General features: G+C 46.6%; 1 protein-coding gene across 3 annotated transcripts in view; it reads left to right on the forward strand.

Moving 5' to 3' along the window:
• Positions 1-1,003, forward strand: part of SPEF2 (sperm flagellar and cilia associated 2) — a 141,148-nt gene extending 140,145 nt beyond the window's left edge. For all 3 annotated transcript variants that reach the window (XM_037063160.1, XM_037063162.1, XM_037063161.1), the window contains exon 36: positions 724-1,003. In XM_037063160.1, coding sequence (XP_036919055.1) covers positions 724-813 — 90 coding nt within the window. In that variant the 3' untranslated portion in view covers positions 814-1,003. The remainder of the gene's footprint in view (positions 1-723) is intronic.
• Positions 1,004-15,248: the final 14,245 nt, after the last annotated feature.

The following is a 15,248-nucleotide window of genomic DNA, read 5'->3' on the forward strand; positions in this document are numbered from 1 at the left end:
GCAGAACTAACTCACGTCTTCATGAGTGAAATGGCCGTGTCATATCGAAACCTCTGGAACACAGCTCTGAAGAAAAGAAACTTGGACCCTTAGCTTGTAGGGGGGAGAAACCGAGACACTGTATAAACATAATTCTACATTTTCCACATGTGTTGTATCCCTCCTACATTGTGATAGCATTTTTTAAGTGTATTGTAAAAAATACCTGTGATGTAAAATGTAAGCAAGCTGGGTATTTTAAATGGATAAAAATATATTTTACTATGCATATATTTTTAAAACCATGAAGAGAGGAGGGCATCTCCAACCCCTCAATAATCTGCTGGCCTAAAATTCTATAAATCCACAGCCGGATTTCCTTGGCATTAGAATTTTCCTTTAATAGAAGGCGAATCCTGTTTTTCATTTATTAATAGGGAAATAACCTTTGACTTAGCCACTATGTGCCAAACTCTGTGTGACTGCTTCTATCCATGTTATTTAATCTGAAGTGAAAATTCCATTATTAGGTGAGGAAAAGCAGGCTCCACGCTCTTTGATAGCTATTCCTCATCTACAACGAGTAAATTGTAATGCAGGATTCCAACTAGATAGAGAACGACTTTAGCAAAGGGAAAAAATAAAAAGCAGCTTGCTGTTGAAACCACTGCCCCATGTTACGTGGTCATTAATCCTAAACCACTTACAGATGTTAGTAACTCCTTATTGAATCTCTTCTCTTAGGACATTAAAATGATCCTCCAAAGGAGCGAGCGTGTTCAAGGAAGTGATGAAGAGAAATCACCCTCAAGATTCATGGAAGAAAAGAAATGAAAGCCAGAGCGTAGGGTGTGATTTTGATAATTCAGCAATGGATCTTCCACCGTCGGATCTCAACATGGTGTCTGCCATGTATGTTATTGTTGTAAGTGTAAAAATAACCCCTGCCAGGTTATGATGGGTGGATGAATCCAAGGTCCACTTTCTTAACTCACAAAATAACGTTCTGTAATAAATCTGAAATGTCTGAGCAAAAATGCAAAGTAAGAAAGAATACCTTTTAAAGCGATTCTGAAAAATAGAAGGCACCAGAGGAAGATGTTGGGAAATGAGCGTGTGAGCAATCCTGATGAGAGATGTCCAGAAGAGGCACGGGCAGTGAAAACTCCCCCGAAGCTCCACAGCAGGGCGGGTCCACCGTGGGCGTTCTGCGGTTCTCGTTCTGGGTGCGGTAACATTCCACGGTCCATTCCACTAGCCCAGGAGAAGCCTCCATTGTCAACTGCTGGTACAGTCACACTTCTATGCTCTGTTCATAGTGCTTTCACAATAGAGTATAATGTTTCCTGAATAGATAGATGCGACATGGTATGTTTGTGGTTGTATTAATTAGCAAATCAAATTCAGTGATACTTACCTGAAAAAAAATGTTTGTGTTTAGAGGGGGTGATAATGTATTCTCAGCGGCTGGGCTATGAAACACCCTCTGGGTCCCCACACTGGCTGCTCCTTCTGTTGTAGGCGATGCTGGACGTCCTCCGTGCCAGGGGCCCCAGCACTCAGGCTTTTCTACCTATGTGAGTCCATCCCTGCGTGATTCATCCAATTCCGTGACGCCTGGATATTAGTGTAGAAGCTAATGCTGAAATTGCTATTCCCATCTTCCTTGCAAACTTCCCTTTACTGTCCACATGATTACCGCACGGGTAGGTCATAGTTACCACAAACACAGGCCCACTGCCCACAGAAGAGGCCTTTTCTAATGCAAGTCGGGCCGCATTACCCCTCTGCCCCAGTCCCCAGTGGGCACCCCATCTCGTGCGGAGTCCAGTCGAAGTCCTCACCTTCATCCTACTCATTGCTCCCTCTCTGGCCTCACGTCTGGCCATGCTCCCTCTTGCCCATTCTCCTTCAGGGACAAATCCGACTTGTTGATTCTGGAACACTCCTGCCTCGGGGCCTTCGCACTTTCTTTTCTCTCTGCCTGGAATGATTTTCTCCCAAAATTTCTCTGCTGACTTCCTCCAGGTCTCTGTTCAAATGACACTTGGTCAGTAAGGCCCTCCCTCTACACATAACACAAAACAGGAGTAACGCACCTCGCCCATAGCTCCGCCCCACTTCAGTGTTGTCCATTGTGCTTACCAACTTCTGACAAACATGTATTTATTCTTTTGCTGGTCTGTCACTCCACTAGACTTTAAGGCCCATGCTATCAGGCTCTTTGTGTTATTTTCTTCACTGCTATGCCCCGTAACCTGAGACTAAAGTAATAACCAGCTTTAAACTGTGTTGACACATCTACACAGCATGTGCGGCAATGGCACATTTGGATTGCTCAGTCGGACAGGGAACAAGGCAAAGACGATTTCTACTGTACATGGGGATTCTGGTCTATTTCTAGAGAGGGGCACACCTCCTTTGCTCCTTATGGGCTCAGGTTCACCCCAGGCTTTGTTCCCCAAACCCCTGTCTTCAAGATGAACCTTAGTGACCCGGAAGCATGCGTGGGAACTGGAGAAGAAAGCCTACCAGAGATTTGAGAATTTCAACTTAGCCGACTTTCATGAACTTCTAATTATTGCTGGACATGTCTGTTATTCTAGAGAAGGGAACAGAGGGGTACAGATGTCCTGAACTAACCTGAAGTCCATGTTGCACAACTTCACTTTTATGAAAGACCTACATTAACCCAGTAATAGCTTTTTTCAAAAAGTGAAAAATCCTGCTTAGATTTTGTTTCTCTTCTCTTTCTTCCCCTACATGGGTCTCTACCTCCTTCACACCTGACTCTCGATGTTCATTTATCAAAGATCCGTTTCTTCATCCTTAATAAAGATTGATGTTTTGGGCTGATTCCTGGGAAAACCTGCAAGGGAGTCACCACTCCCTGTCAGTCACAGGTCCAGTAGGTGTCAGCACGAACTGCTTGAAACCCCTGCTTCCAGGTCCCCTCCTGCCAGCATGACATCGGCCTCACAGGAACTTCATGCCAGCTATGGCTGCCTTCTCTCCATCCCCATCTAACTCACCCTCCAAACTGGCATCCTCTTTAGCATCTCCTACTACTGTAGCACCTCAACAACTCTCTCTCTCCCCCCTCCCTCTCTCTTGCTTTCTCTCTCCCCCCTCTCTCTCTCCCTCTCTCTCTCTCACACACTAAATACTACCATGTCCTCCAGCTCTTGCTTTTGTGAGCTGGATCTGAATCCTCACCCTATTTGCTCTCCTCCGGACATCTGCGTGGCATTCTGCAGGATCATTTATGATGTCTCCCCATATCCTTAGGAACAAGGTAAACAAATACAGACTGAATGTAAAGACAGGGAATTTGAGTTAGGGTGGAGTATTGGTAGAATGACTTCAGCAAGCACAGAAGACTCATCATCATATGAATAATTCATTATCTCTCTCCCTCCGTGGACTGGAAACTACAGGAGAGACTGACCCTGTGTGTCTCTTCAGCTCTGTGATAGAAAATATCAGAGAATTTCAAGGAAAAATATAGAGTCCATGCAAATTGTAATTATGGTTGACACAGTGTTGGAAGAGATTTGAATTAAATTATGTTTAATAAGAGAAAGAAGACCCAATAACAAGGCTAAGCTATTAATAATAGGTAACAGTAGATACAATAATAATAGCAAACATTGCTGAGGGCTTACAAGGAGCCAAGTAGTGTGCTGAGTGTCATTGTAGTCTCTGGTCATTTAGCTCTCACAACTCTGGAATGGTTACTCCTCAGGCTGCCGTTTACATACAATGAAAATGATGTTTAGAGAGGTTCTGTAACCTGCCCAAAGTCACACAGCTGGTAAATGAGTCACAGACTAGAAACCCAGCATAAACCTCATTCCTCTTACCTAGTTTGTTCAGCTTTGGTACAAATAACCGGCTACACAAGCACAGAACAGAGGAAGTATGGCTTAGCACTATTTAAAAATAAAAACAAAAGGTGGTGGGCCAAGCAAATTGAACCTACTTTGCTGTGGCATGGCCCCTAAAGGGTCCAGTGTCCTCGTGGTCGTAGGGAGATGCAGATTTCCCTCCGACATTTGGTGGTCAGGCCCCAGCCGCAGCTCTGCGGGCAGTTCCCGGCCACACACTCTAAGATGAACCGACGTGTGTATGCAGAGGTGAGGGAACTCAGAAATCCCTTAGCCTGTACCTCGCCTAGAGAAGCTTCCAACTTGAAGGGAAAAGGAGCCATCCCAACCGTTTGAAAAGCTGTCCAGATTGTCATTTTTGTGGTCCCCGGGGCTAACCCGACATTACGGTAAATGTTGCAGCATGACAGGTGGCAGCTGACCACGTGGATCTACTCGTTCCCTGCTGCCTGAAGTGTTCCGAGAGAGGCAGGATACATGTGGCAGGGAGTTGGCAGCGGTGACGGAAGCCCAGCCTTGACCCCTTCTCCTGCTCCTATTGCACTTCTCTCTCCCCTGAATCAGCTTCTCAGCTCTGCCACCCCAAAGTCCACCTCCCCAAAGGCCCTTTCGGCTGGGTCTCCATCGCGTGTAGATCTCCCCTGTCTTCAGAGCGCTGTGGCTGGGCTTAGCCCACTGTTGGAGTGCACCCCATGGTCCTCTGCACTAGAATTCTACTCTTGGAGCCCATTGCCACCCTCCGGCCCCTCCACTGTTACCCTGCTCAGGCCAGCCCATGGTTCCCTAAGGGGGGGTTACAACGGGAGCAGAAGGGATGCAGACACGGGGTGGGGCATTTGGTGGGGCGAGTGTTCTCCGGGAAGAGCCCCTCCTCCCAACTTCCCATCCTGTATTAACAGCGTGGCCTGCGGTCTCCTGCTCGCCCACACTCACCCTTCAGCTGACTCCTGGCCCCCTCACTCACTCTTCCCCTCTGCACCCAAGTCTTACTGATTTCTCCTTATAAACGCCTCTCTCATCTCTCCCTTCTTTTTGGTCCCCACAGTGTCCACCTTGTTTCAAAAGCCCCCCACATCCTTCTTCTGGACACTTGCAATAGCCCCCAATAACCCCTGCTTTCTGCATCTTCTCCCAAATCCTCCATTTCCTACCCCAACCCAGCCTCCACCCGGCTCCCAAATGCCTGGAAGTTGCTTTTGCTTTAAAAACCCTCCCTCTGAGCCTTACTATCAAATATATTACACATTTCTTTGAATGTTCTTTAGTGTCTGACTCTCTTCCATGCTTATCTTTTTCCGGCACTAGAGCCACACACAGCCACTCAACCCAGCTCCTAGTACTCATTAGATATTCGATAATGACAGAATAAATTAACCAATGAGGAGGGATGTCTCCTTTGAACAGAAATTCTAGGAGGTGGAGAGGACCTTTTCACAGTAAAGCTGTTCCTATAATCTTGTACATCCCTCATGCTAGCACTGTAGAGAGAACAGATTTAATCTTTTAGGACTGTGTGTGTGTGTGTGTGTGTGTGTGTGTGTGTGAGAGAGAGAGAGAGAGAGAGAGAGGGAGAGAGAGAGAGGAAGGTCACATTCCTCCTCCCTGAAAGTCCCTTTGCCATTCTGGAGAAGAGAGGTGAGTGACAACGGGTGCATCTGCTACGGGCTCACTGACTCATGGAAGTTGATGAGAACCAAGACTTCTACTATAATCAGTTCCTTTCAGGACCTGGAGCCTAGTCTGATTCTGACCGGATCAGCCTGGTGGCCCTCACCGTCTGGGCCCCCTCTGGGCCCCTCCCAACTCCCCACCCATTTCCTATCTTAACAAAGGCTGCCCTAACTTAGTCCCTGCACCTTGCAGAACTTCACCTGCCTCTCCTATTTTGCTAGAATATTTTGCCTAAATAACACATTCCCACTGCCCCTTGGAATCCCACGGCCTCTAGTAGTTTTCCTGTCCTGCTCTCTGACTCCGACTCGGCTAGGCACCCTCTCTTACCAGAGGCATCACCGAAGGTTTCTGGTGAGCTAGGGATAAACAACTGTACATGTACATTCACTCTCAGAGTCTCAGCTTAAGGACAGACTGAAATTTTGTTTTCAAGCTTGTGTCAAAACAAATCTGGAAAGAGATGCCGCCAGAGTCTTGTGGCTGTAGTTCAAAGCCCCAGAAGGGCCGTACCACTGGGCTCAAAGCTCACCTTGAGCACTCGAGCCCCAAGCAAAGGCTGCTGTGTCTCTGCTCACTCCATGCTAACTAACCGCAGAGAGACAGCGACTTCGAGCTGTCTGAGCAGCCTCACCTTGCTGTGCCCCCACAAACCAGGCTGAAACCACAACATCCTTCTCGCCTACGGCAGACTTCACCGTGCACTCCAAAGGGTAAGGACGGCCTCTTCTTCCACCAGCCTCACTGTCTGGGCCCCTTTCATGGTCAAGTCCACATAAATCGAGGACAGCTTTTGCCCCCATTCTCCTCACAAAAGACTCTGCAGGAAAAGTGCCTTGGATTGGAAGACACCCTTTAACATTCTCATGTAAAAGGAGCCCTTTACAATTTCGCTGGGAATTTAGTTGCCCTTCATGAAGTTCACCCATTGTGCCAGTGGGATCATTGGGAAAGTTTCTTTAAATTGCTAAGATGCCACTTGCAAAAATATGCTGCTGTTATTTCTTTCAGAGGGCAACTTCCTCCCAGCCGATAACCGTGTCTCTAAATGGTACGTTTTCCTAAGGGAGGTGAGATAGGTAGCCCCAGGCAGTAACACACACTTCTTGATTATTTGGTACTCGCCAGTCACTGTTCTAAGCACTATCTAAGAACCGTCTCATTAACTTCTCATTGGCAACCTTCTAAAGTCGGTATAATACTACCTTCGTTATATAGCAAAGGATCTGAGGTGTGAAGGGACTAAGAAGCTCATCTGACTCACACAACTAGTAAGAGGCTACGATTCCCATCGGGGGGACGGACTCTGTCTCTGGAGTCTTCGCCTGTGGGTCAGATAGAGGCATCTCAAGGTATAACCACGCGTGTCACGCCCCCACAGCTCCCCTCAGCCACAGATCGGTCCCTTCAACATCCTTGGGTCTCACTTTCTTCCAATGGCTCTTGGCCACCAGGGTCCTGGCTGACTGACCCTAACCCCATGGACAGACACGCCTGACCTTTGGGGGTCACTTGGCTTGCCTTACCTGTGTCCTATGTTCCCTCTTCTTCCTCACCTCCATTTGGATCTTCATATTTCTAATCACAGTATCCCTCTGTTTGACCTTTGACCTGGTTCCATGTGGTCCACTCACCCCGTAGCCTCCCAGCTCAGCGGAAAGAGTCTAAACACTTTGTCTTGACAGACGCTTTAGACTGAGGACTTCTGGGACAGGTGAGCCCCCAGAATACACTTCCCAAGGTAAGCCTCTACTGCAGAGGGATCAAGATAAATCAAGACTGTCCTGTCAGCCTGGCGGTTTAATCTAATGGCCAAGTAAAGGCTCATGGGCTTTAACTGAATTCCCCAGCTTCCCTGAGTGCATGATTATGAGACGATTTGGCTGTGAGAACCCAGGCTGCACACATAAACTAGAGAGACATGGTGGGCATCTTAAAGATACTTAACAGGCCAGATTTCTGTTAAAAAGATGGATTCTCAGCCTGTCTTTAATTTTAAAAGAGAGCCCAGGATAGATTTCACTTTCTTATTAATTCTACTGAAGAACACAGAGCATGAGGATGAGGATAAACCTCAATTAATCTTTATCTTCAGCATTAATGACACCACGGGGCATGACGAGGACTGTCACACCCTAACTGACTGCTACCAAATGTCATCCAGCAATGGCGATACCATGGGACACCAGAAATTCTGGTCCTTAAGCAAAACTCTCTTCAACTGTAAATACTGACAAGAAATTCAAACAGCTTGAAATGCTCCGTGGGCCAACTCTGCGTCAGCCCAGCAAGTGCACTCACAGGCCTTGTGTGTGGCCCGTGGCCACTCACCACTGTTCCCCTTTCAGGTTTCCCAAAGGGGGTCACTCCGAGCGAGCCAGAAGGGCTGGTCACGGCAGCAAGAACAGCTGCCAAACCCAGGGCTTCACAGACAAAAACTATGTGCCCAGGGCCCCCACTAGCTCACAGAGCAGCTTCGAGTGACTCTGTTGCAGACTGGGACAGGCAGGGCACAACAGGTAAGCTAACGAAACAGTCAGCCCCATCCCCTCCCAGCTGCTCGCATTTTTTGCACAAACCTCCCAGTCGCATGCAGTGGCCTTGATGTAGCCCCACCCAGCGTATCTGGACGCTCAAACCTTGTGAGTGAAACCAGGAAACAACCTGAAGAAGGAAGGCAGTCAGCATCCAGGGCTCTCTAGCTGTTGTTGTGGCCATTCCTAGGCTGCCACATATGTGACCCCCCAGGAGGCTAGGGGTGTAGAGCTTGACCAAGATCAAAGGTACAACCCTGTCTGCAGCCCATTTTCTCATCACCTGCCTCAGCCTTCCACACTGGGCACAAATAGAAGAGTGTTATGCACATATGCATGGCATGAGGCTGAGCTTTGAAGAAACCTGAAGAAACCTGGAGGCGGTGAACTGGGACAAGTCCAAGAATAAGTGCACAACCACATCGCATGATCTGTTGATGCCTTTGCCCACACGTTCCTTTGCATACAGAGGTTGAATCACAAGGCACCTTTTAGCTAACGCTCAATTTCGTCTGCAAGGCTAAATTGAAACGGGAAAGCTAGCACTCCTTCCTGTAGCCATCCCTCTCGCTGTGACTAGGAACAGGGCAAAGACACTGAGGTGGTGAGTTTACTGAAAACTCACATATCAACTGTGATCAAACTGCTGTTCCCAAACCACAGCTGGTGGGTCTGTTCCAAAGTGGCTGCAGACCCACCTCCTAGGACCGCCCCTTCCTCTTGCACAAACTCCCAGAGGTGGAAGAGCACGGGCGGAGATGTGTTTCCCATGCCCCGCCCGTCATCCTGTCCCCTTTCTGCTCTGGATAAACAAGACTTTATGAAGACCGCTGTACTGGTTCTAGGGGTGCTCCAGGGTGCACTCCCCTAGATCTCCTCCTATCCTCTGGCTCTCCACTGTCCCAGAACCCACCCATCACCCAGACATCCTCACGGCTGAGATGCACCTGGGCAGAAGCTTTGAGGAATCAGGGGACCTGGGAAAGAAAACAATCCCCTCTCCCTCGACTTTCCCAGGAGGAATTTGTGCTGCTTTTTTCCACAAAGGACGAAACTGATCCCTATTTCCATAGTGGAAGGAGCAAGAAAAAGTGGCTGAAGGCCAGGTCAGACCGGGTTTGCCATGGAGCCAATGACGTACAACTGGCTGGCCCCCTGCCCCTGGACGTTCCCCAAGAGTTGAGTAGATGGTATCCAGTTAGCCATGGAACCTTCTTCATTTTAGTGTAGGGCTGGAGATGTCCTGAAACAGACCACCATTTCTCATGAGCTGGGAGTTTCTGCTGCGAGCACAGCAGGAACTCGATCTGGGACTCAGAAGCCTGTATACAGATGATAAAATTCTGAGCTAAAACATACCTCAAGCATAGAAGGAGCTGGAGCAGCCAGGGTCTGTAACAATGTCATGGCCACAGTGGGTTTTCTGTTGCTTAGATTTGTCCTCTGGCAAAACTGTCTCCTGCCCCTGGTCTCAGGGCACATGGCAAGCAAATGCTCCCAGGGCTGCTTCGCCACAGCCTGGGGACAGGACACTGCTCAAGAACACTGACACCAGAAGGAGACGATGTTCTTCTCTCCCCTCCGGGAGAATTGATCCCCTACCCCCCACGCACACACCAGGACACCAATATCCCAGGTGCCATCGGAGACAGATGGCCACTAGAAGAAAAAATATGCTCTGCATGAGGGGAAAAAATCCCAGCTGGGGTGGTGATGCCCAGAGGAAGAGTGAAAAGTCAATGAAAAAGGTAAGAAATGGCAGACTCTTGGTGGCCAAACTCAATTGTTTGTAAGCACTAAAAGGACCACCCCCCAAAAAAAAAACCTCCCCCCCAATACTTGGGCAACATTTTGCAGGAGGCAGCTGGTTCTGAGAGTGTGGGTAGGTTCAAGGGCCACAGAAGTTTGCAGTATTGCTCTTAATGGAAAGCCATTTAGACCCATAAAGGGGTGACACCTGGAGAAGAGATTTAAGAGATTCATACATCTTAAGCTTCAGAGCCTGCCTAGAATTTCCATATATGTCCCACTTAGCCCACATGACACATTTCCTAAGAATAAGTTGTACACCCCTGTACAACTTACAGTCGAAGGAGCGGGGGATTCTTGTTCTAGGAGGATTTCCAGGAACTAACAGAGTGGTGAGGATGCTTCGTTTCTAACCTTAAGAGTCAGAACTGCCTACCCTGCTGTTTCAAACCTACCCCACCCTGGTGTCAGCAGATCTCACATGGACTCAGAAACTGACAGACTCCATGCCTATCTTGCCTGCTTTCTGACTCGTAAGAACCCTGAGAACTCTCGTATTTCAAGAAGTTGAATTTGTGCTAATATTTTTAAGGCAACTGTCGAGTGTTGGAAAATTATACCTTACTCCACAGTTAACACTGGGATGGTGATCACAACTTTCACGCCAGGAGAATGTCTCTAGAAAAGTTGGAAGGCGTCCTATGACACTGACTCACAGTCATTTGACATTTGCCCCGTCATATGTTCCCTGGTCAGGTCACCCCACTGACATCATTGCATTTTCATATCCTCAAAGCACAAGCTGTGCTGCTAGGAGAATTTTCCTTCGCCACCCAGCGATGTGGCCACACCCAGAGCCACGGGGCCGCTGTTTCCCTGGAGACTCGAAGGTGGAGAGTAATCATTCTATTTGCAAGGAGCTGCACTAACAATTTTTTAAACAGATAATATCTGCACATGGAAATGTGCAAAGGTCACATGAGTATACATGGTGGGAGGCAAATGTGTATCTCAGTCCTGTCTGCCAGGCCCACAGTGCCCCACCCGAGTCAACTGCTGTTACTAATTTCCTAATTATCCTTCCAGAGAAGATGCATGACAAACATACTCCCTCTCAATGTAACACATGTTGCAAATGATTGGAAACATCGATTTGCAAATGCTAAAGTATGTGTGAATCTCCCATGGATCTTATTAAAATGCAGATGCTAGCCCTGGCTGGTGCAGCTCTGTGGGTTGAGCATGGGCCTGGAAACCAAAGGATTGTGGTTCGATCTCCAGTCAGGGTACAGACCTGGGTTGCAGGCCAGTTCCCCGCAGGGGACACACGAGAGGCAACCATACAGTGGTATTTCTCTCCCTCTCTCCTTCCTGTCCCCTCTAAAGATAAATAAATAAAAATCTTTTTAAAAAAACGTGGGGCCCTGGCTGGTGTAGCTCAGTGGATTGAGCGCGAGCCTGCGAACCAGAGGATCGCGGTTCGATTCCCAGCCAGGGCACATGCCTGGGTTGCAGGCCGGTTCCCTGCAAGCCAACTCCCAGCAGGGGACGCACGAAAGGCAACCATACATTGATGTTTCTCTCCCTCTCTCCTTCCCCTCTAAAGATAAATAAATAAATAAATAATCTTAAAAAAAAAAAAAAAAACGTGGATGCTCTGAGTCCCAGTAAGATCCCGCACTGCTGGCCCCTGGACAACACACTGACTTGCAAGCTCTTAGAACATTATATTTATTGTAATACATCTCGGGAGAAATGCGAATCAATACATGCTTTTTGGAAAGCAATCTTACAACATTTGTTAAAATTAAAAATATTTAAAGTCTTCAACTCAGCAACCGCCCTCATGCGCATCAATAGAGACAGATGGAGCAAAAAGAGCCCGTTACAGGAAATGAATGAGCTAATGGTGACATATGCAGACCAGAGACACTGTGTAGCCATTTAAAAATGTGCTTACATACAAAAAGGGATAAAAATTAAACAAAACGAAGAAGATGTATAGATAGAGAGAGTGAGAGGGAGACTTCGGGGTAACTAATTGATTTAGGGACATTTCCACGAGGTGCTGTTGAGCAAGTAAAGTCAGACTCAGGGAAGTATGTCATATCTGACTTTGTTTTTATAAAATAAAAGACAAAAACTAAATGCACATGTATATGTGTACTTACACACGTGTAGTGCATGTACATATATACACGTTCTTGTGTGTGTTGTGTGTATATGTACATATGTGCATACTCTATGTGATTCTATACTCGTGTAGAAAAATATGAGAAGATACCGACTAAGTGATTAGCCTGGAGTTAGGTGGTAGGAGGTGATTATCAATGAAAAGGGCAAACAAATAGGAAAATGAGAGAAACATTGTGTTAAAATAGCAGGTATGATAGCATCACATTCATATAAAATCGTACATATGTGTGTAAGTAAGTTTCCACATAAAGAAATTCTCAGAAAGTGGTCCTTCCCTCCTAACTTTCTTAAAATGACTTTCCTATGAATGTTTGAGAATCGTCTTTAGCTCATGGGTGCCTACGTGGTCTCACCTAGTTTGCCTGCTTTCAGCAGTAAAAAGAACTCAGAGTAAAAACTGATATCTCAATAATGGCTAGGGAAGACAAGATTTGCGGTTCCTAAAATCAACTGCCCATAAGGGTAGACACCATAACTTTGATTAAATCCCCTGAGGTCTTCCTTGAGAAGTATCACCAATTTCCCTTTATACAGCTCGGAAATTGCCACCTGCCTGTGACAGTGTTCCCTTCAACATTTGTCCCCCCGCCCCCTGAAGAAACAGACACCGTGTAGCAGTATTTATCCCACATCACGGTGCATTATGTGGGGCAGGTTACCAGAGTACCTGAAATGCCTCTACTTTAAAGTCTTTTTATCCGCAGAGTTAAGAAACATTATTTTTTCCTCCCCACCACTTACCCACATCTGAACGCAGACAGACACTTAAAATACACATACAGCAGAATGGCTTGAAAAAATACAGACACACTTGCAATTTTTTGAAGATTTTCAGATAAAACCAAAGATTGTTTCCAAGCCACAGTCCTGATTTTAGAGTCCAAGGCAATGTCTTAACCATTTCAGAAATGGGGCAGAATACAGGTTTCTAGCTCTTTCTCCTTTTAAAAGACAGATTTTTATTTGACTTTAATGGCAAAGCTACTAGACCTCCACAAATATGTAATTTAATACATTCAGTTACATCACCCAAAATGTTTATTTTGGGGGGAAATTAAAAAGTATGAGGCATCTAGACATCCAGATATCCAAAGCACCTCCTATCTGCTTCCTTCTTTCCTAAGAAGTTTGCTTCCTAAAAGAAACGTCTAGCTGTGAAATAGAACAGTCTTGCTTGTCTCATTTTTTTTCACCTTCATTAACTTTTCTGGCAATAGCGTTGAGGGGTAGCATACTGTTTACTTACGGTTTGCTAAGGTGAGTCTGCAACAGTCACTGCTCTGCGGGCTTCAGGTGACAACCAGATGTAAACGTGTGTCTTCCTTGGCAAACAACATTGCATCCCTCTCCCCTCCCTCTGTGGGAACCAGGTGCCCTTCACCAAGCGGACAAGCAATCCCCAAGCCTGTATGAATAAGATGGTGGGGAGGGGGGGCATCACCACGGCAACTGGGAAAATTGCAGCCTCTGACCCACGGTGACGCCTCCTTCCAGACAGATATCCAACTGCCACTAGGCAGAGTTCAAGCCCACCCGTCCTGGACAGGTCGTGAGCCTCTCTGGGGTACGAAGGCACCAGAGAGGTAGTGTCTCATTCTGCCTCCTCCCCGGCACTTTGAGACAAGGTCCATTGGAAATTCCAAGTTCTAGCCCCATGGATGGTTCCTGGAAATGCAGCCAAACGGTATTGCAGGGAGGTAGAGGGTGACCCATGGAGGGACAACCGTGATGAGACGTAAGACAGGGAACCCAAGTCACGTGCTTTGCTGTTGGATTGTCTCCCCCTCAAAACTTCATAGTGTCACACATTCTGATGGTATTATTTAATAGGCAGTCTCTTCCGAATCTGAATTCAGGACAAGAATAGACAATACGGTATTCTCTAAGCAGTTAATCCTATCGTTTACAAATATTAAAGGCATGCATTTATAGGAAGTAGGGTGAAACAGTACATCCTGATTAAAGACCATTTTTCACAGGATGGACACCCCCCTACCACCCCAAGTTAGATTTTTCTGCAACTAGAATGAACCTTACAATAAATGCCACCTCGATTTGGTGCACTGCGTTAAATAAGAACAATATCAAATTCACATACAAGTGCTGTCGGTTCAAAAGCAATTGTAGGAACTTGTAAAATAAGTTCTCTTAATCACACCCCCTCAGGTTTTTGGTTTATTTTATTAATCATGTACTGATCTAGAAGGTGTTTTAATTATTTTTTAAGTATATTTCATTAATTATGCTGTTATAGCTGTCCCATTTTCCCCCCTTTTCCCCTCCTCCCTATACACCCCCTGCATTCCCTCCCCACTTAGTTCATGTCCATGGGTTGTACACGTAGGTTATATGGCTTCTACACTTCCTATACTAGTGCCTAATTGCCGCTGCCCGCGGCAGCAAGGTGGTCGTGAGGTGAGGCGATGGACTTAACTTAATTAAAAGAATGGAGAGGTCCAAGTGCTCTTGCTGGCAAATGGCGAGTTTATTCAAGGAACTGCTGGCTTATATGCAGAACTACAGTGGCCTGAGAACAATGCTGTTTTACAAAAGTTTGTACATTACCGAAAGCTATCAAGAGGGCAAGATGTTCTCACATCCTGAGAACATTAGCCCACAGATAACAGTGTCCTCATGACTATCACTTCCTTGGAACATGACGCACATGCCAAGACCTTGTTCTTTCCTTCAAGGCTGAGAAGGAGAAGGTCCGGAAGATGTCAAGATACCCGCCAGCTCCAGGGACCAGAAACCAAGTCCCGCCACCGTTTTCACAGTGGGGGCTCTGTCCTTGGTTCCCTGCGGCCTGGTGGGCTCCCACACCTAATTAAGCATCCCTCTAGATTACCTAATTTACCAGAACTCTGAAGCATTTGGCACCATACCAATGATACTTTGCGTTAAAGATATTTTTTATTGTCATTGCAGCTGTCAGTCTGCCTCTGTGCCCAATTCCACCGAACGGATTGCAACTCATATTGCAGCACTTTGGAAGGAGGGCTCTGCGGCCCTACCTTGCATCCCTTTGTTTTCTAATGTTACATAGATTTTTACCATGAAAACTGAACTCCTACTTACACAAGCAGAATCGTGTTTAGCAGGGCACTGACCTGACCTACTTTGACGGCAACGTGTTGCACAATTTCAAATCACTTACCTACACTGGCTGACCTATTTCCAATTATAGAAGACATCTCTGAAACACTTATTGAGCGAGAACATGAATTAAACT

This window comes from Sturnira hondurensis, unplaced genomic scaffold (assembly GCF_014824575.4).
Source record: "Sturnira hondurensis isolate 20B ecotype Veracruz unplaced genomic scaffold, ASM1482457v3 Scaffold0014384, whole genome shotgun sequence".
Lineage (NCBI taxonomy): Eukaryota > Metazoa > Chordata > Mammalia > Chiroptera > Phyllostomidae > Sturnira > Sturnira hondurensis.